This window comes from Pseudocercospora fijiensis, assembly GCF_000340215.1.
Source record: "Pseudocercospora fijiensis CIRAD86 unplaced genomic scaffold MYCFIscaffold_2, whole genome shotgun sequence".
Classification (NCBI taxonomy): domain Eukaryota; kingdom Fungi; phylum Ascomycota; class Dothideomycetes; order Mycosphaerellales; family Mycosphaerellaceae; genus Pseudocercospora; species Pseudocercospora fijiensis.
Genome location: NW_006921533.1, coordinates 1,393,831 through 1,411,804, shown reverse-complemented (window position 1 = coordinate 1,411,804; position 17,974 = coordinate 1,393,831). Strand labels below are relative to the sequence as shown.

Here is a 17,974-nt window from a genome sequence, read left to right as displayed (position 1 = left end):
AGAAATCTAGGGCAGTAGAGATGTCGCGCGACCTGCACGTCTGACAGACCACAAGATTGAAGAGAACGAAATTATGCCAATGACACTAGTGCACTTGCGCCTTTGTGCAACATGGTGGACCTATGGCAACGTCCTTCGACGCCAGTACCCAAGTTCAACCCGTGACTTTCTCGAGCCTCTGCGAAGATCTTGCGGCAGCCAACATAGATCAAATGTATCTGATTGAATCTGAGAAAATCACAGCTGATACCTAGCCAATATCTAGCCACGCGGACAACCAGCAAAATCAGCTCATCATTCAAGCTATATCGCAAGCGACCGTAGCACCAAACCATGCCAAGTATTTTAAGGACAGCCATGCATCCCTTGGCCTCATCGATTCGGAGTTTTGGTTGCCAGGGTACTGGCAAAGTCCTGAGTGTCTTGCTGAATTCAGAGACTTGAGGAAAGCTCCCGATTTCTCAGTCTGGCCGGATCTGGAGCAGTATAGCAAGCATTTTTTAGGGCGGATGATCCGAATCCTCACATCAGCCAGAGCTGAGAGGACTACGCGGACAACGAGGTGGCGAACCCGATACATTTCGATATGGACATCAAAGAACCTTTTGGCGGTATGTGACTAATGTATAGATACCACAGCTAGACCCATCTTGTCCACCATTTTGTATAGCCCTGCTTGTTCCAACCTCACGTCTTCCAAGCCAACATTCCCCTCTCATAAAGTCCCACCGCGAAACCCACTCCTCTCTCCCAATCCCTCACAGCAGTCGTACTCGTCCCAAACTCCCTCCCCTTATACAAAGTCCTCACACCACCCTCCTCACTCCATTCTGCAATCCAACTCAACCTCGGAAACTTACAATAATCCGTCTCGCTCAAAGACTTGCTAACCTCACAAGCCCCATTCTTCCACTGCGCCTCCCCCAACGTCGGCGCATGCGGATGTCCAGCAACAAGAAGTCTCCCCTTCGAATCCACACTCAAATTATCCGGCAAAAAAGGCAACTTCACCGTCCTCCTCAACTCCAACCTCGGCACCGCCCTCTTAGAACTCCTCAAAATCTCAAACAACCGCACCTCCGCATTACTCGAACTACTCACCGCCAACACCGTCTCATTCACCAGCACCACCCCATTCGCAAACGGCACCTTCGCCAACGTCGCCCCCTTCGCAACCCCCTCATCCCTCTCAATCTCCCCCGAAGTCCTCATATACGCCACCGTACCCCCCGGCAATCCGGCATAAGTCTCAAACCTACTCAACCAAGGATTCCTCCTCGCCGTCCAAAAATGATCATTCGTAACAAAAAACTCACGCTCATCAACCACAGCAATGGAATTCGGCGTCGGGAGGTGTTCCGCGTCAATGATGCTCCCCATAAAAGTCAAATACGCGCCCTTGGTATTCAACTTGAACATATCAATGCGACTCCCATTCCCCGCATGATTGACGACAAACAAACTCCTCGACTGCTCATGCAAATCCATCCCCAAAGGATGAAATTCCGACAAATTCTTCGGGATCGGGAAAATCGAAAGTTTCTGAGGCATCAGATCAGCATCTTCTCCGTACTTGTACATGTAAATTCCCGTCCGTTCGGGCGCTTCGGCGTTGATGAAGGTGCCCATGACGGTATTCCAGGAATCTCGACCCGGGTCGCAGGAGAGGAGGGCGTAGCCATGGGTTTGGGAGAGGTAGATGTCTTCGCAGTTGCGGATGGATTTTTTGTGTAAGATGCGGAAATCCGGGCCGATGTTGATTTCTGGCGCGAAGCGGGAGGGGTGGTTGGAGTAGAATGTTTGGAGGATGCCGAGGCGGTAGTAGAGGATTGTTGAGAGGAGGAGGGCGAACTGGTTTTTGGTTTGGGTTGTTAATGTGATGGGCTGGATGGATGGATAGGTCTATGTGCTTACTGTTGCCGAGGCGTATCTCAGAAATCCCATCTCTTACTGTCTTTCCCTCTTCGGTGTCACGTTTCTTCAGATCTTCCCATTCATGTTCTTCAATGTTGTTGACAGTTTGTCAAAAAGTGAAATGCCGCTGCCGAGCTTGTCTGTGTCCGAGACAGCGCCATCCATGTCACAAACCCTGACATCAGCCTCCGGGGCGCTCCTTTACAGGCCTGTATTCTTGGCTCAACGACTCGGCGAAAGCAAAATCACAGCGTACTGTAATAATATCTCCAAGTTCAAAAGTACATGGTATCAATCCTGCATATCCTGTGTGCTTATTATCTAGAACTCTGTCGCCGAAAACCTGCTTTGCTGCAAAGCAGTGGCTGTGATGCAAAAGCGTCTGGCCTAAAAGATCTCTTCGAGTCGTTCATCCTCCCACTTGCGTTCACCAGCAGCGACTTGATCGCGGATCTCCCAGTATTCGTGGTTGAAGACCCAATACTCCTCACCAGTGACTGGATGCCTGCCTGGTGTGAACCATCTTGGCACAAATTCCTCTCCCTTCGCTTCTCGCACTCTTCTTCGAGCACGCTGAGCTTCCTCGACACGATTCTTTTCCTTGGCGGCAAAATCGTATTCAGCTTCCTCCATAGCTCGCTGATCTGGTCTTAGACGAGTATCTGTTGGCGCAATCAAAGGTCTCAGCCGGTCGGGCAGATCGTTAAGGGTAACCGCGAAGGGTGTGAGGTTGAACGGAATCTCGCCGGGAGGTGGCCGATAGTGCGCTTCCCAGACCAAGAACGCCTTCTTCTCGTTCGCGGCATCTTGTTCGACATCCGCTTGGTAGCCAGGGGTGAGGCGAGCATAGATCTTCGAATCCCAGCGTCCGCCAATTGACCACCTGGTCTTACCTGAGGAGTCTACAACTTTACCTGTCACTTGAAAGGCCGAGGATGCTTTCCAACCTCTCGGCTTAAAATCAAGGTAGCACACTTCGCCAGTAGTCCAATTCTTGATTTCCATAGGTCCGTATTGGTCGACGACGGGATTTCCGGTGAGAATGCCAACAACGCTAGATGTCACCTTTTTCCATGTGTACAAATCCTCTGGTCCACCATCAACAGGCTTGATGTGGCAGAACCACGTTCCGAGCGGGTTGAACTCGAATGACTTGCCGTAGAACTTCGATTTGACGGAGGACTCGCCATAATACTTCCATTTAGCGCTCTCGGCATAGGCAGCGCCGACCGGTGGATGGTGGGAGACTTGCTCGATGAAGAAGCGGTAGCCTTGGTCCGGTCGGACGTACTCGTATGTCTCTCCGAGAAGAGGGTTGAAAGGCTTAGCCACGCGACCAATGGTGCTGGCATATTCGGAAGCAGCAAACGCTGCCACATAGACAAGACGTTCGGTCGAATCGGTGCGATCGGCTGCGATGTTGAGCAAGTTCGTGTATTCCATGTCTTCGACAACGCGATATAGCAACGAAGTGGGCTCGTTGAAAGTGACTGGGAGCGTCATCTTGGTCATGTCCTTGCCGATCATGGATTTCAAGACGCCCTAGCATACAATTAGTATAGATACGTGCGACATCGATTGACGCAGGCCACTCACCCAAAGTGACACCTTCGGCCTATTGTCGGCATCGATCTTGAGACGTGTTCGGATGCCATCTTCGTAGCCGCGGTAGCTCCTCGCAATCTCTTGTTGTTTGGCAGCTCGTTCGGCCTCAATATCATCGCCAGCGCCATCTTTGGAAGTCACAATGGGTTCTGGTGACTTTCGGTCCAGAGGCGGACTTGGCAGTGACTCCAAGACTTCTACCTCACCAGCGTCGACAGCATCAAAGAACTCTTCTTCATCCTCAGTCTCATCGTCTGAAAGCTCATTGTTTGTAAGCTCGGCAATTGTCTGCCTACGCTTGACGACCGCAGCAGGAGCATCAAGCAGTGGCTTACCCTCCTTCTCGCCCAGTGGCTGTGGTGTGCCGGCAGTCGAGTATGAACCATCAAGAGCTTCCTTAAGTGCCTTCCTGGTTCTCTTGCGCTTCTCCTCCGATTCGCCGATGCGCGTTTCCAGCTCTTCTTGCTCTTTCGCAACCTTGGCCATGCTATCTTCCCATAGTCGGCGAATGTTCTGCTCTCGTTCCAGGCGGTATTGCCAATAGGCCTCATGATCTCGTGAAATCCTGAGCAAATCCATCAGTAGGCCTTTGAGATTACCCACCGCTGTTTCGTAAGATGACAACGCTTGTACCACGGTGGGGTGTGAAAGACCAATATCCGGGTTCTGCTGCTTTTCCGAATGCACGGCAGAGAGCACCTGATCTAAGAGATCGAGCTGCAGCTTGGCAGATTGCGCGGTGATACTGAAGGCATCCTTATTCGCTGGTTTAATCTCATGACTGCTTGCATCGTCGCCGTATTCCTCGTCATCTTCAAGATCTCCTTCAATGGTGGCAGTATTTGTGCGACTAATCCGTCGCATACCATGAGCCGAAGTGGCATCTGCATCGCTTGGGTCGTAAGCACTGAGCTGCTCGCCTAAAGTGCTCCCTGCCAGTGGTGTAGAGCCGCCATTCACGGCACTTGCTGGGACTAGGGAACCTCCACTGTGTGCGATTTCAGATTCACGGGTCTTCATCCTCTCGAGCTGCTCATGGCGCGCGCTGGCTTCCTGCTGGCCGCGACGGTGCTCCTCTTTGGCTTCGTCTTTCGCCCACTGGATGGCATTGTTCAGAGCCCAAAACCAGCGCTTTGCTTCAACTTGGTGATTGGCTTTCAAGTCATACTTGACAGAACTCTTGCCATGCAGTTCGAAGTGCAGCTTGTCCTTCGGATCCATCTGCAGTCTAGCGATTCGCATGTTGATAGCACCTCTGCAAGCACTTCCCGCATCGTCTTGGTGCTTGTAGTAAGACAAAACGCCATCCTCGAGTACAAACCATCTCAGCTTGTAGCCCGAAGTGTAATTTGTCCACTTCTTGAGATAACCCTTAATTTCTCTGCTCTCTTTGCTGCCGAGACCTGTGTCGGTTGTAGTCACACCAGTCGCTTGAACACCTTCTCCAAGTATTGTCTTCTCTTGAATTTGCCGCTGAGCGGCAGCTGCAGCAGGCGATTTCTTCAGAATGGCCCGGGTCTTGTCGTCCTTGGTGACATCCTGCGGCAGCTTCCCTTTGCGATCCCGACGGAAGGGGTCCGCACCATTCAGGAGAAGTAGTTGGGCAAGCTTAAGATCTTTCCTACGTGCAGCTTCGTGCAACAGACTACCGCCATCTGCTACCGTCGCTGGCTCTGTGGCGAGCTCTGGTCCGTTTACGTCAAGCGTGGTTCGGACGCGATTCTCGTTGAGCAGGTTCTCAAGACCCTCGTAGTCGCCAGCGCCGACAAGCTGGTGTATTCGTCGTACAACTTGATCGACGAAGGCCGATCTTGCGAGCTGCAGCAGCTGGAAGATGTCAGAATTTCTTGCCATATCCAATGCTGTCTTGCCCTGATAGTTGGTCACAGCATCGTTGATGCCCTTCTGCTCTAGCAGGAGCTTCACGACCGGAACTCTCCCCAATGAGGAGGCTAGCATCAACGGCGTATTGCCCTCCTTGTCCTTGGCGTTGACTTGTGTGTCGTGCTGCGAGAGGACATACTCGATGACGGGAATCTCGGCACATTGAATGGCAAGATGCAGAGTACTGGTGCCCTCCAACTTGCCCTCGCCCTCTCCATCTGCTCTCGTGGCCTTTGCAATCGCCGCAGTGTCTCCATTTCGGAGTGCCTCGAATACCTTGAACAGCCTTACGCTCTGCTCGATGGACGCGCCCTGTGTAGCACTGCTGGGCGTGATGGGACTTGCATCTTTGGTGGGTGAATTAGGCCGTTGCGGGAGCTGCGTGTTGGACATGGTCGTGGACAAGTGCGGTCGATGGCTCTGCATAGACATTCTGTTGGGCGACAAGAAGTTGTCGCCAGCGCCAGCCCCGTTGGCTGCATTCGTGTTCGGACTCGACATGTTGCCCGGCGGCTCGTCTGCTTCTGGCTGGTTGCCGCCTGCAGTGCTGTTGCTTTTCAGGGAGCCTACTGTTGGAACATCGCCCCTGCTCGACAGTCGCTGCAATGCTTTGGTGACAGCAGACCTGGTCCGCTTGCTGCACAGTCGCACTAATCATCAGCCAATTATTGATCAAGTGATTTGACGGCATGTGCTCGGGAGCGTTGCACAGCAGCTCTCCTCTCCCCTCCGCTCCGCTCCGCTCCGCTCCGCCAGCAACAACGAAGGCAGCATCGCGCGGAAGGGGAACTCAGGTTGTGTGGGCATTGGGCATGGGGGATCTTACTGCGCGGAGCCGGTGCCGTCTGACGACATGGCGCCGGTCCTTCTCCTTCTCCTGTCAATCTCGCGTCTTCCTCGTATCGTACACGCACTTCTCGATGGGCCTTCAGCACATCAGCGCCGCATCATCGAGTAGCTAAACAAGTCCTCGGCATGAACACGAGAAGATAACAACGCCGCCGAAAGGACGACGATGAGACCCTTCGGCAGATCATATACTGCTACTCATGAAACTACTAGACCGCTACCGCTACCGCTACCGCCCCCTCCAATTCGGCCAATCCTCATCTCACGCAGAATGACGCTACCGAAGCAGAGCTATCTTGGATATAGCGCGCCGAACTTCTCGCCAAGCCCTTTTACTTCACCTACTCTGCGCTTTATGTGTGGGAGGATGACTGCCATGGCTCATCTGATTGCTCAGAAGCCCGGCAGGTGGAGGAGCCACACGAGAAGCATCCCGCGTGCCGCGAATAACGACATAGCTACATCCATGTGGTGGTGGGATAGAGAGCACCGAAGCAGGTAGGTCGCTTGCCGCAGACCTGGCGAGCTGCAAAAAAACGACATGTGTCTTGCTGCCAGCCAACCGTCGGAAACTTGATATTGGAAAAATCTGGGAGCTTCGCTGCTTGATAATGCGCGCAAGGAAAGACTGGACGCAGTGGACGGGCCATCCCAGCTTCGTAATCCCTTTCCAGCAATATCCCGGAGCAGATCAAGTCTGGAGCAGTAGCGCTGCACCGCGCGCGTTGCTTCGAAGTCGTGACCTTTCACTCATCCTCCAGCAACCTTTAAGTATTTCATCATCTAACAGCCTCTGCCATTGCTCGTAGAATTAGCCTGGGAATAGCATATTTGGGCCACACATATCTCGAGACGGCGCCTCATGAAATCTGCGCAGACAGATGAGCGACACCTAGCGAAGCGAGTGAAGCATGAGATGCAAAACCTGAACAGACGATTGCGAGAGCGTTCTCTGCAACCGATGCCATGGAAGGCAACCCCATTCAAGTAGTAAGATCTCGAGACTACATTGTGCCCTCTGCCCACTTCTCCCTGAGCCAGTCAATCGTGACCTGCGCCATCTGTGCCTCCGCGCCGATACACACATGCTCTCCCGCGCCAACAGACGTATTGAACTCATGGAATTACGTCAACTGAGTACCGTTTGGCCGTTCAGTCGTCAACCTCTCACATGCGATTTGAGGTTGATCGAGCGCCCGGTAGCAGCTCCGTCATTGTTCGCAAGCGCCATGACCTCCTCAAGGTAGAACGCGAATTGCTCATCGGAGCTCAGCTGGAACATCGGCGCTTTGGTAGGAGAATAAGGCGGCGCTGATGAAGTGTTGGTAGCGGGTAGCTGGTGAGAGATGTCAGATCAGGTTGCTTCATTACCCTTCGCCATGGACTCACGACTAAAGGCAGCACAGTGCATGCTACATACCTCGCTGTCCTGGACAATTTGGGGTATGCAAGGCGCATCGCAGCGCTACCCTTTCTCTATTCGGACCATCAGGCGGGACCAAAGTTCTCGTTGGTAAACGTTCCTCGAAGGAGCTTCCTTCAACCATGACTTCGCCCTTCTCGAGGAATAAATTCGGCGCTGCTGGAGAACCGGCAACACAGTTCTATCGGGATACCGTTGCGCTGAACGCGAACGCGTGCAACGTCATCTCAAACTCAAACTCAACGCATACTGACTTGATATAGATCCTTATGCACAATACCACCGGCCACCGTATAAATACGATTGCTCGCAAGTCATCGCTCAAGTTTTCTTTGATCCTACCATTGCCTAGTCACGTCTACACCAACCCGCAACGATGTCGTCTGCAAATTTCGTCACTCTTCTCACATTCGCAAGTCTAGCATCCAGCGAATGCCCAGCGACAACCGGCAAGAAGAGTGAGGCGTAAGTATGGCCAGGTCCGCAAACTCGTCAAGCAGAAGAAAGCCGTAGCGTGAACGAGCCGAGATTGCTGACACGATCGATGCGTTGCATCGATAATGAAACAGTCTATTGGAAACACAACTCTTCAAAACCAAGAAGCTATTTTCTATATCGACTACTCCTATGTATCCACCAGATGGCCTATCAGTTCGGTGGGTTGTACGCTGAGCTGGCCAGGATCCATTCCACTCTGACCCGATCACCACCGAGAGCGTTACAATCAACCTCGCCCTCTGCCGATACGACTTGTCCGTATTGGCCTCTGCAAGAAATTTTTCCGCTTTCTTGAAAATTCTTGATAGAATCTGTGACCAGATCGACTATGTCGGCACCACCAACCAGGCCGGGCTTGCTACCAGCAATAACGCGAACGCTGAAAGCGCCTACGAGCAGAGTTCAGTACGGGCAACCACGGCTCTTCATAAGGGATGAAGGTACTTACATTGGTTCTTAGTGTAAGGTCTTGCCCAGCTATGGTTCAACGAAAAGGTTGCCTGTCTGTCGACACTAGCGATGAGCGCTCGGCAGTCCGACACCGGTGCCTGTTGAATATTGTAGGTCTTGCCGTTGTTGAAGGTCGAAGCATCGCACATGTTTGAGCCTGGAGAGTTGCCAGCGTTCTGAGGAAATGGAGTGGCCAGACTCAGGGCTGGCAGGAGGCCGAGGACAGCAGCACCAGTGAAATGCATTTTCCTTGTTTTGTTCTTTGTTGAGGATTTGTGTTTGTCTTGAGGACTGCAGATAAGATTGTTGTTGCGAAGTTGTTGGTATGAAGAGAAGGCAATGGAGCGACTTTCAACCCATTTAAATAATATCTGACCCTTGAAGCCTTTGCTAATTATGCTCCAGATCGTTCCATGCCACTGCTGGGGTCACCCCTTCCACGCTTTGCCTCAAAGTTTCCTGGGTGCCCCGAGGATACTACCCCCTGGGCTCCTAATAATAATAAGAAAAGCAAATCTCCGATAATAACCTTACTAGCAGTTGTTAAACCTGTCACGCTTGCTCACATTATACGAAGAAGCCGTGGCAGGTAACCGCAGGTGACCTCAAATAGGCAGCACAGACCGAGTTGTCCCTAGCTTGCTGTCCTTGCGCAAAATTTCCGATCCCTTCCAGACTCCCTACTACATACATACATCACGTCACCGAAAATGATACACATACCTAGTAGTACTTCTAGCAATTCGGGAGGCGGACAATTTGACAAAACTCCCGCGGGAAATCTGACGGTATCAAAACCAAGTAGGCAAGACTTGTGTTCAGTCGTTGGCACGGCGCCCAATCAACCACCATCTTAAGAGCTCACAATCCTGCCTAGACGACGCTTTGAGAGAGCCATCAACGTTAAAATAAAGCTCTAGGACTGTACAATAGGGTTTCTGCGGGTAGTAAGGATGTTTGACAATAATGCCAACAACTCTAGGCTATAGAACTATAGCGTATTACGGTCGGATTCTTCAGGCGAGACTCAGCCTCGATTAGAAGCTTGTAAGAAGTCCCTGACAGTCGGGATAGAGTCCCGAAAGAAGCATCGTTTACGACATTGCGACACTGTATCCCGGCAGGCAATGTAACTTAACATAGCTTGGAGTCCACGTTTGGTGTCTCTCTCGATCTTCAAGATGTCTTCTGTCGCTTCCGGGAACAGCGGACACCGAGTCCTTGAGGAGGTGTTGGTCTGTGTGGTGAGACGATTCACCTGGCAAGAAAACGAATACGGTATCTATAAATGTCAAAACTTGCGGTACGAATGCAGGAGCTTGTAATTCCAACGCTCAAATGCTGATGTCATCCCAACGCTCCAACGCTGACGGTCTCACTAAAAAAAAATACGCTAACAATGTCCTGTGAAACGCTCATATAGTACTGTACCCTTGCACTTGCCCCGGCCAGCATTAAGTCTAGAACGTCTTGCTCCAATGATACTCTTTTTTCGGCTTCTTAAACCAAGACCATTTGTTATTCGAAAACAAGATCTTATTAGCTTTTGCACTATCCTGGTCATGATCCAGAAGTCTTTGCTCGTAACCCTTTTCGGCGATGATGTCTTCCGCCATCTTTGAAGCAGAAGTCATGCCTGGAGATTGGTATTCCCAGTGCACCTGCTTGATGCCACCGGGACTCATGTCGATTTGCATATTTGGCTCGCTGTGCGATTCGTGTCCGTCAATCAATCTCCATCCATAGAGCGGTCCGCCGAGATCAACCAAGCCGCCCAAAACCTTCTTTCGTTGCGGTCGATACGGTTTGATGTCTTTCTGGAACGTCACCACTCGCCAAATCCATCGGAGGACTTTCTGGTACCATTCTTCTGGCTCTACACATCGACCTGCCAAGTCCATTCGTGCTCTTACCGAAGCGTGGATGTACTCGCAAGTATTCTCGAGGGGCTTGCCAGTGTATTTGCCGCTCTCATAGTCTGCCTTTTGATATCTGCCTGGCGTTCGCAGTTTGGCTCCTGTCAGAGACTGTGGAAAGGTGTTCGAATCGTAAACCTTGCCCATAGACCACCCTTGATACGCTTCGCTTTCTGAGGGGTTCTTCTTGGCTAATGCGCTATAGTACTGCTGGTTGTGTTTGAAGCACGTGTCCAGATAGTCGTCATCAAATCTTATCCAGTCAAGGGGATCGAATGTCTTCCTGGAAAAGTCGTGCGAGTTGCCGGAGACCTGGTCCATCATCCACGCTAGTGTGATATTGGCCATGCCGTAATCTTCGTATGAGCCTCCACAGTTGGAGTGAGCACCGGGAAACCAAGCTTGTTTCAGATTGGTCTTGCAAGCATCGTCCTTTTCCCAGACAGCGGGCGAGAACGGGAATCTGCGTTCATCGAGTGCGAGAGCATGGAAAGCATTCTCAACACAATTGCTTAGCCTGGTGTCATACCATCGATATTCCTTGATGAAGGCTGACATGCCGAGTGTTCGCTGGAGGAGAGGGCTAATGGGGATTCCCAGCGCTCCAACGGTATCCCAAACTCCTATGCACTTGATGTTTGCATCTTGCGTCAGGCCGTGTCGAAGTAAATGGTCCTTGTACTTTTGCATATATGTATCGATGTCTTCTGGCTTCTTTGACCAGGCAATGGAAGGATCCGGAGCTCCTACAGCAGGGTCTAGTTTCCAGTCTGGATTGGCGGCGCTTATCGCCTCGAAGAAGTTTGGCTGATAGTCCTTCTCGCCTGCGTGTTCCCAGTCTTGAAACGCATCGTAGAACCATGGCATTGCCGCTTTCGTCAGAATGCCTACCGCGGCAATGAAGCCTCCCAATGTCCTTGCTGTGAATGCGCCGCGAGAAAATCCCAGCAGAAAGATGGAATCCGGCTTGCTAAGATTGTCTGCATCGTGGGGAGAATAATTGGTCCCCAGGAATGCGTAAGCCTCGCGAACATTCTCAGACAATCCAAGCCCTGTTCCTCCACCAAACAGTTTATCGTATATCCCAATCCCAGTTCCGATTCCTGATTGGTAGTATATCACCTGAGGGTGCTTGGCTTCGTCCTCGGACATCATTGCCCTGGCTATTCTCGTGACATTTGAGGGATTTTGAAGTTTTCCAGATTTGCCACGGAGCTTCTGCAGGAAGGATGGCTTCTGGTAGCCATTGTCTCTGTCCATCCATGTGCCATCGCAGCATACGATGAGCTTCTTCGGTAGCCTTACTTGGGTCCTCTCGACTTGGTCGGATACTGAATGTCTAGAATGTTCTTCGGACACATGTCCGTTTGAGATGTGTCCGTTCATGCTGTGGCCATTCATGCTGGCCATGGCTGCGTCGGGTCAGGCTGCCCTTGTGAAGCACGCACGTTGCACAAAGAAATGCAATTCGACCAGGCCTGGAGTCTGGGATGGAAGGAAAGATTGCCAAAAAATTTGTCAGGCAGGAGATGTGTGGTGTAGAGGATGTGAGTGAAAGAGTTGGGTGCTCACTCTCTTAAGCAGGCCATTGATATGCAGCCCCAAGCGGCGGCCTTCGACTACTCAATCTTTGTATTCTCCAAATAGCTTAGCTGGGCTGATCATGTAGAATGTAGAGGTGGCTTAGCCCGTGGTGGATTCCATGGGGTCAGAAGGTGAATGCATGTTGGCGTATGGGCTACGAGACAGCTGGCGAAGCACCTCAGGGCTCAGCAGGGTGGCGGTAAGGAGAGTGAAGATACAGTACGTCCTCAGACCGGGCGCGAGCACAAAACGAGTGGCTGACGGGTCACCGCAGATGAGGGTTGTATGATATGGGAAGAGGGCTGCGAGGATGTTGTTTGTGCGGGAAAGGATCGAAGGTTGCGGCCCTTGGCCCGGCGAAGGGTGTCTCCACGTGTCTTGGCAGCGCCAATCGGTTCGCTCTAGTTCTAGCGGCAGCAACACATCTCAGCCGCATCCTGATACAGAATCGTCGTCACTCAGCCTACGATTTCTCAGCCTACGATGAAGCGCTGCCTTCCCTGCCTACCACGATATGAGTCGAAGACACACCGGAGCTCCAGGCGTGTAGCACAAGAGCTCAGCCAGAATCCGAAGCCTGGAGACGAGGCCCAGCGCCCTGCGGACCTGTGCGTACTGTAGTGGAAAGCATTTTTCGTGCGCAAGGGGGATCGAGATATGCAATCCCAGCAAGAACACATTCGCTTCGCACCGCGGTCCGGCAAGAGACAGATTGCACGAGAAGTAGGACGGGTCACGAGAGGCAGCCATACTTCGTCAGGCCAATACTCAACTGCGTCAAGCTGTGAGGAGTCATTGTGGTATGCGCCTGGCGCCTTCGGTGTATGTCTTGCAATGACGCAGGATCAAATGACCCTGACGGCAGAATCCTCCGCTTGAGGATGGGAGCGTGGACAGCCCTTCCTAGCAGACGACCACAGTCCTGACCTCTGCTGAGCCAAGGTAGTCTTACAAGACTATGGACGAAGCTCGCGCTGGATGGAGACACGAAAGTCCTTGATCTTATGGAACCACCAGTCCTGCTTCGTCAATTCCATTCCAGGCTCCGCCAGCTTCATGTCAAACTTAAGCAGGACATGAGGAATCATCTTGAAGGTTTCTGCGAGTGAGATATGCTTGCCTGCAAGCATCAGTGACCTCAAACGAGTGACCCCGTAGTAGCTCGCCTACCTGTGCATGTCCGCGTGCCGGCCCCAAATGTCAAGAGATGGCGCTTTGTAGCTGTTAGCTGGGACCGTGACGCTGATTGACCAAGTCACTCACGTCCATCTCCGCGGCATTGTCCGCGGACCATCTTTCCGGCCGAAAGCTCGCAGCGTCCTCGCCGAACACGTCTTGGTTGTAGTGCAGCACTGCAGCATTGACACCGACTCTCGCGGAGTGGGGAAAATAGTACCCAGAGATGTGGCATCCTTCTGGTGGAGGATGTCGAGGCAGTTGCAAGCCAACGCTGGGGTGCAGACGCATGGCCTCTTTGATGCAAGCCGCCAGGTACGGTAGCTTGAGGGCATCACTGTACTTAAGTGGAATGGTAATGCGCTGGTCCTGGTGTGCTGCATCGAGTTCGCTCAGCAATTTCCGATGCACTCTTGAATCCTTCAATATGTAATAGAGGATAGCTTGCAGGGCTATGGCTGTAGTGTCGACACCAGCTTGACTGTGTTCTCCTATCAGCACTCGGTCATTCAAGTAACTGGGCTCTGGTGGAGGTACATATTCACCCAGCTTTCCATCTCAATCTCCGGAAGATGAAAATCAACCTTGTCACCCTTCGTGGCCGAGAGCTCGAACATTTTGGAAAGCAGATCACGTCGGCCTTGGGACTCTGCCGCGCCACCATTGTCTTTCAGCTCAGACATGCGTTTGTGCACAAGATCTCTGGCGTAGTTAACGCGCTTCGCGTTATCGGTGATGGCCAGTTTGACAGATTTGTACAACAGCCCGCTCATCATATATGGTTTGCGAAGATACGCGGGCAATAGCAACAGAGTCTGTCTAAAGGGAGACAAGCTTTCGATCAGCGCCATCCAGCCTCCCACATCGCTGGAGCTCTCCAGGAATCCGAAAGCTTCGCCATACACAAGCTCTCCGAGTGCATCGAAAGCATACCTGCGAGGGGTTTAGACAGGCGACTTAATGGGTGAAGATCATGCAGACATTTGGAACCAACGGCTAATGTCAACCACTTCGCCTCTTTTGTAGAAGCCAGTCAGACGGTCCTCCAGAAGGTTGGTGCAATCGTCGATGTAAGACTCAGATTCCAGAATGCTGCTCATGCTGTATAAATTGGCGACGATTCTGCGTCGCGAGGCGTGATGGTCCTCGTCAAGATCCATGAACAGGTTCTCATGTTTACCTAAGCCGATCAGTGCTTTGCTTGACTAGAGTCACGACACTCATCAGTGCTCTTACTAGCAATATTTGGCCGCCCAGCTGTGTAGAAGTCGGCCTGGATCTGTCAGACCATGCGTTTACGATGTACCCAGCAGACTATTCGTACCTTGGTGAATCGCTGGCCGGGTCGATTATTGTATATTATATGTGCAGCTTCTGGAGAGTCAATGCTGACCTCGTTCGGTGCAATTCGCACAACAGGTCCTGCTGCTCTATCAACAGGTCATCCAGACACAGCTAAAACGATCAAACAATCCTACCATATTGGGCATGAAGTTGTCTATTGACTTGATCGAAGTGGCCCTTTCGCATGTGGTAGATGTACCAGAACCTGCTAAGGGCTGCGAGCCATGGCCCAGGGACTTTCGAGAGGGGATGCACGTATCCAGTGTAGACGATCCATGCTACGCATGAGAGCAGTGGAAGCACCAGTATTGGCAATGTAAACATGATGAAATGTACGTCCGAAGAGACTGTCTTTCATCTCACGTCGACAGTGAGTAGGGTTCTGAAGGCGGGCTGAAGTCGATGCAGTAAGCTGAAGGATCAGCACGCGTGAGTGGCACATCAAATGTCATCTGCTATGTAAGCCGCTGCCGTACACCTGCATGGAAAGAGACATGAGCGAAGGGCGAAGGAAGATGTACAGTGAGAACAACCGTTTTCATCAACACATTCGTCAAGCGTCATTGTATTGCCTTCCATTGTGATCGGGCTGGAAACAACTTGGAAGTCTTCAAGAGCAAGATCGAAGGGTGATAGCCTGGCAAGACCAGAGGTCATGCAAAAGGGAGACGAGCAGTAATATTGACGAAGAGGCGACCGAAATACCGCCAAACTATTCTTCTGGGTTTCTCGGGTAACGGGTTACGTGAGAATGCCAAGACCTCCTATGTTTCTCGAGCTCTACGACAAATATCTCGACAGCGTAACGATACGCTCCTAGGATACTATCTTCGAAGATAGATAGGTTATATAGGATATAAAGGATAATTTCTGTACTTTTAGCGGATTTTTAGGACGTTCTATAGATATCTTTTTAGTATAGGTTCGATATACGATATATTTCTCGAAATACTAAGACTTTTGTCGCAATCCGAACTTTAGAAGAAGCAGGATTGTAAGATTCGTATCTCGACGATTAAGCGTCTATATAGGCTATAATAAGATCTGTAGTAGTTGTGCTGTATTTTACTATCTACAGTAGTTATACTACATTGTCCTATCTAGCTCAGAAGCAAAGAGAGTATTTATAGACCTTAGCGTGAAGACCATGAGCAGGGGCTGAGCGGACTACTGTAATAAAAATAGCAACAAGACATTCACAGCCTCACAACCACCTTTATCTCGCCTCGCCAAGATGCAAGCGTCAAACTGTATGGCATTGTACCATCGTACCAGTTCCATATTTCCAAGATTTGGCCACCGGCACAACTTCAGGTTGCATTGCGGTCGAGATTACCGTAGCAAGTCCATCGACAAAATGGCTCCTCGTATTCTATCCGGCGGCGGCAAGCTAGGATGTCTTCGGACCACGTATGTAGAAGAATCTGCTTCGCAGGAGATATTATTTCTGAACTCATCACGAACACCGCCTTAAGAGGAGATATGCGCCAGCAGAATGGCCTCTGTTCTTCCTTCGAGCTCTGCTCAAAGCGCATACAAGCCCCTCAATAATGATCCCGACCATCCTTCCAACATGAACCCTTGGCAGCCTGGATTCTTTCGGCGGATACCATGGGCTGGTATCAGTTGCCTGTTCGCCGTGCTCTGCTGCTGTGTTGTGGAGATCACGATCCTTGTAGCCTCGAATGGTGCACATATTTCGAGCTGGAAATATGCTCCTAGCGTGTACCTTTCCGTGGCATACACATTAAGCAACATACTGCTGAGTGCTGCTTTCACTCAAGGACTCACAGTAAGTATGGATGGTGGGCTTCGCATGACAGCCCCGTTGCTCACAACGTACTCCAGATTCACTGGTGGCGCAAGGCCTTGACTGAAGGAACGCAGCTCGGCGACCTTCATCGTTACTGGGACCATGGCACGAGCGCAGTGGCAGCGGCGTTCGCGGGACGACACTTCAGCTACATTTCGTTCGCTGCAATCTTTGTGGCTCTCACGCCAATCAATGGACCATTGTTGCAAAGGGCCTCAACAACGACCACAGACACCCGTTACTACCACTCCGACGCACATGATGTACAGCTCAAAATACCCGTCGTCAAGACGCTTCAAGATCCTACCGGATACACATCTGGTAGAGCGTACACTGTCACAATGTTGGACACTAAGTTCGCTCCTGTCGTGCAGGTGAGAAGTAATATATATCCCTGATAATGCGAGCTTTGACTAATAATTCTCATGTTAGGCTTGGAGCACAGGACAGTCCATAGTCGTAAATGAAACTGGCTGTGCAGGTGACGGAAAGTGCTCAGGTCTCATGACTGGCGCCGGTCTCGCCATCAGCTGCAACTCCAGCACTGCAGATTTCGATCTCTCAGGAACGAATGAAAACGGGTCCATTAATAACGCTTCCTTCACCGGAACGGATATTTTCCAAGTCATTTTCGGCTGGTCTGCCTTGACTCCCTCGAACATCACGCTCGACATGCAATATAAGCCTGGGAAAGCTTGCTCGAAAGGCCAGCTTCAAGTCAAGAACTGTACGATCGGCGCAGCGACTGTGCAGTATCCCATAGAGATTGATGGTAACAAATCAACCATATCTCTTGCGACGGGCTCCACACTCGCTGGCGATCATGTTGTTTCGCTCGTCGACTACGATCTTGAGAACATGTATGGCCTACCTTCTCCTTTGGGCGGGTATGCATATGCTCTCTCGTCAAAGTTGAATTCCGCAACTCGAGTGAGATTTGCAGGCGCCGCTGGATACGAAGTCACTTCGGGCGGCAGCACAGCGGCGCAATTCGCCAATATGGACGACGTGACCGACTACACGATGGGATTGTGCTATACCAAATTCTCAGATCCTACCGATTATCTCTTGCAGCAGGCTCGCAACCTCATGTTTCGTACGGCTTTCGCCCAGGCCAACGCCACCACGATGCAAAACGTCACATCGGCCACAGAGACACGGACTGTGACAGTGTACAAGACACATTACGCCTTCTTAGGCAGCGCCGTAGGGGTGACGCTTGTGGCTATTGGAGTTGTGCTTGCTACCTTCAATGGCTTCTGGCTGCTTGGTAGAAGCGTGACGCTGAGTCCGATCGAGACGGCGAAGGCATTCAATGCCCCGCTTCTGGCTCAAGAGCCCGCTAATGCAGAAGTGAAGGAGCTCGTCAAAGGCGCGGGCATGAAGCCTGTGCGATATGGCCAAGTAGTTTATCTATCGCAGACATCATACAAGGCAGCCGATGACGATACGGCGGAGCCCAAGGATTTTGGATTAGCGATTGAAGATCCGGCGAATGTTCAGCCGTTGTCAAGACGC

General features: G+C 51.5%; 7 protein-coding genes across 7 annotated transcripts; 2 read left to right on the top strand and 5 right to left on the bottom strand.

The window, feature by feature from the left end:
* Positions 1 to 687: 687 nt before the first annotated feature.
* MYCFIDRAFT_130988 (uncharacterized protein) lies at positions 688 to 1,719 on the bottom strand (the record flags this gene model as incomplete). Its single annotated transcript, XM_007924911.1, has 1 exon — positions 688 to 1,719. A coding segment is annotated over one exon (1,032 nt), but the record flags the coding sequence as incomplete, so codon positions are not given.
* A 441-nt stretch (positions 1,720 to 2,160) lies between these two features.
* On the bottom strand, positions 2,161 to 6,258 carry MYCFIDRAFT_213894 (uncharacterized protein; the record flags this gene model as incomplete). Its single annotated transcript, XM_007924910.1, has 3 exons — positions 2,161 to 3,456; positions 3,511 to 6,040; positions 6,230 to 6,258. The coding sequence occupies 3 exons, from the start codon at positions 6,256 to 6,258 to the stop codon at positions 2,302 to 2,304; spliced, it is 3,714 nt and encodes a 1,237-aa protein (XP_007923101.1). The 3' UTR covers positions 2,161 to 2,301.
* Positions 6,259 to 8,204: 1,946 nt separating this feature from the next.
* Positions 8,205 to 8,940, bottom strand: MYCFIDRAFT_52972 (uncharacterized protein). Its single transcript, XM_007924386.1, has 2 exons — positions 8,622 to 8,940; positions 8,205 to 8,562 (listed from the first exon to the last, which is right to left on the bottom strand). The coding sequence occupies exons 1-2, from the start codon at positions 8,866 to 8,868 to the stop codon at positions 8,324 to 8,326; spliced, it is 486 nt and encodes a 161-aa protein (XP_007922577.1). The 5' UTR covers positions 8,869 to 8,940; the 3' UTR covers positions 8,205 to 8,323.
* A 1,143-nt stretch (positions 8,941 to 10,083) lies between these two features.
* Positions 10,084 to 11,925, bottom strand: MYCFIDRAFT_41005 (uncharacterized protein; the record flags this gene model as incomplete). Its single annotated transcript, XM_007924264.1, has 2 exons — positions 10,084 to 11,220; positions 11,290 to 11,925. 2 exons carry the CDS (start codon positions 11,923 to 11,925, stop codon positions 10,084 to 10,086), a joined length of 1,773 nt encoding a protein of 590 aa, XP_007922455.1.
* MYCFIDRAFT_171435 (uncharacterized protein) lies at positions 11,924 to 12,186 on the top strand (the record flags this gene model as incomplete). The annotated part of the gene is made up of 3 exons (XM_007924909.1): positions 11,924 to 11,987; positions 12,016 to 12,086; positions 12,121 to 12,186. 3 exons carry the CDS (start codon positions 11,924 to 11,926, stop codon positions 12,184 to 12,186), a joined length of 201 nt encoding a protein of 66 aa, XP_007923100.1.
* A 405-nt stretch (positions 12,187 to 12,591) lies between these two features.
* On the bottom strand, positions 12,592 to 15,004 carry MYCFIDRAFT_52974 (uncharacterized protein). The gene is made up of 7 exons (XM_007924387.1): positions 14,778 to 15,004; positions 14,588 to 14,727; positions 14,281 to 14,504; positions 13,837 to 14,232; positions 13,387 to 13,780; positions 13,294 to 13,336; positions 12,592 to 13,243 (listed from the first exon to the last, which is right to left on the bottom strand). Exons 1-7 carry the CDS (start codon positions 14,965 to 14,967, stop codon positions 13,080 to 13,082), a joined length of 1,551 nt encoding a protein of 516 aa, XP_007922578.1. The 5' UTR covers positions 14,968 to 15,004; the 3' UTR covers positions 12,592 to 13,079.
* Positions 15,005 to 15,975: 971 nt separating this feature from the next.
* On the top strand, positions 15,976 to 17,933 carry MYCFIDRAFT_206533 (uncharacterized protein; the record flags this gene model as incomplete). Its single annotated transcript, XM_007924908.1, has 4 exons — positions 15,976 to 16,435; positions 16,492 to 16,830; positions 16,889 to 17,860; positions 17,895 to 17,933. The coding sequence occupies exons 1-4, from the start codon at positions 16,139 to 16,141 to the stop codon at positions 17,931 to 17,933; spliced, it is 1,647 nt and encodes a 548-aa protein (XP_007923099.1). The 5' UTR covers positions 15,976 to 16,138.
* Positions 17,934 to 17,974: the final 41 nt, after the last annotated feature.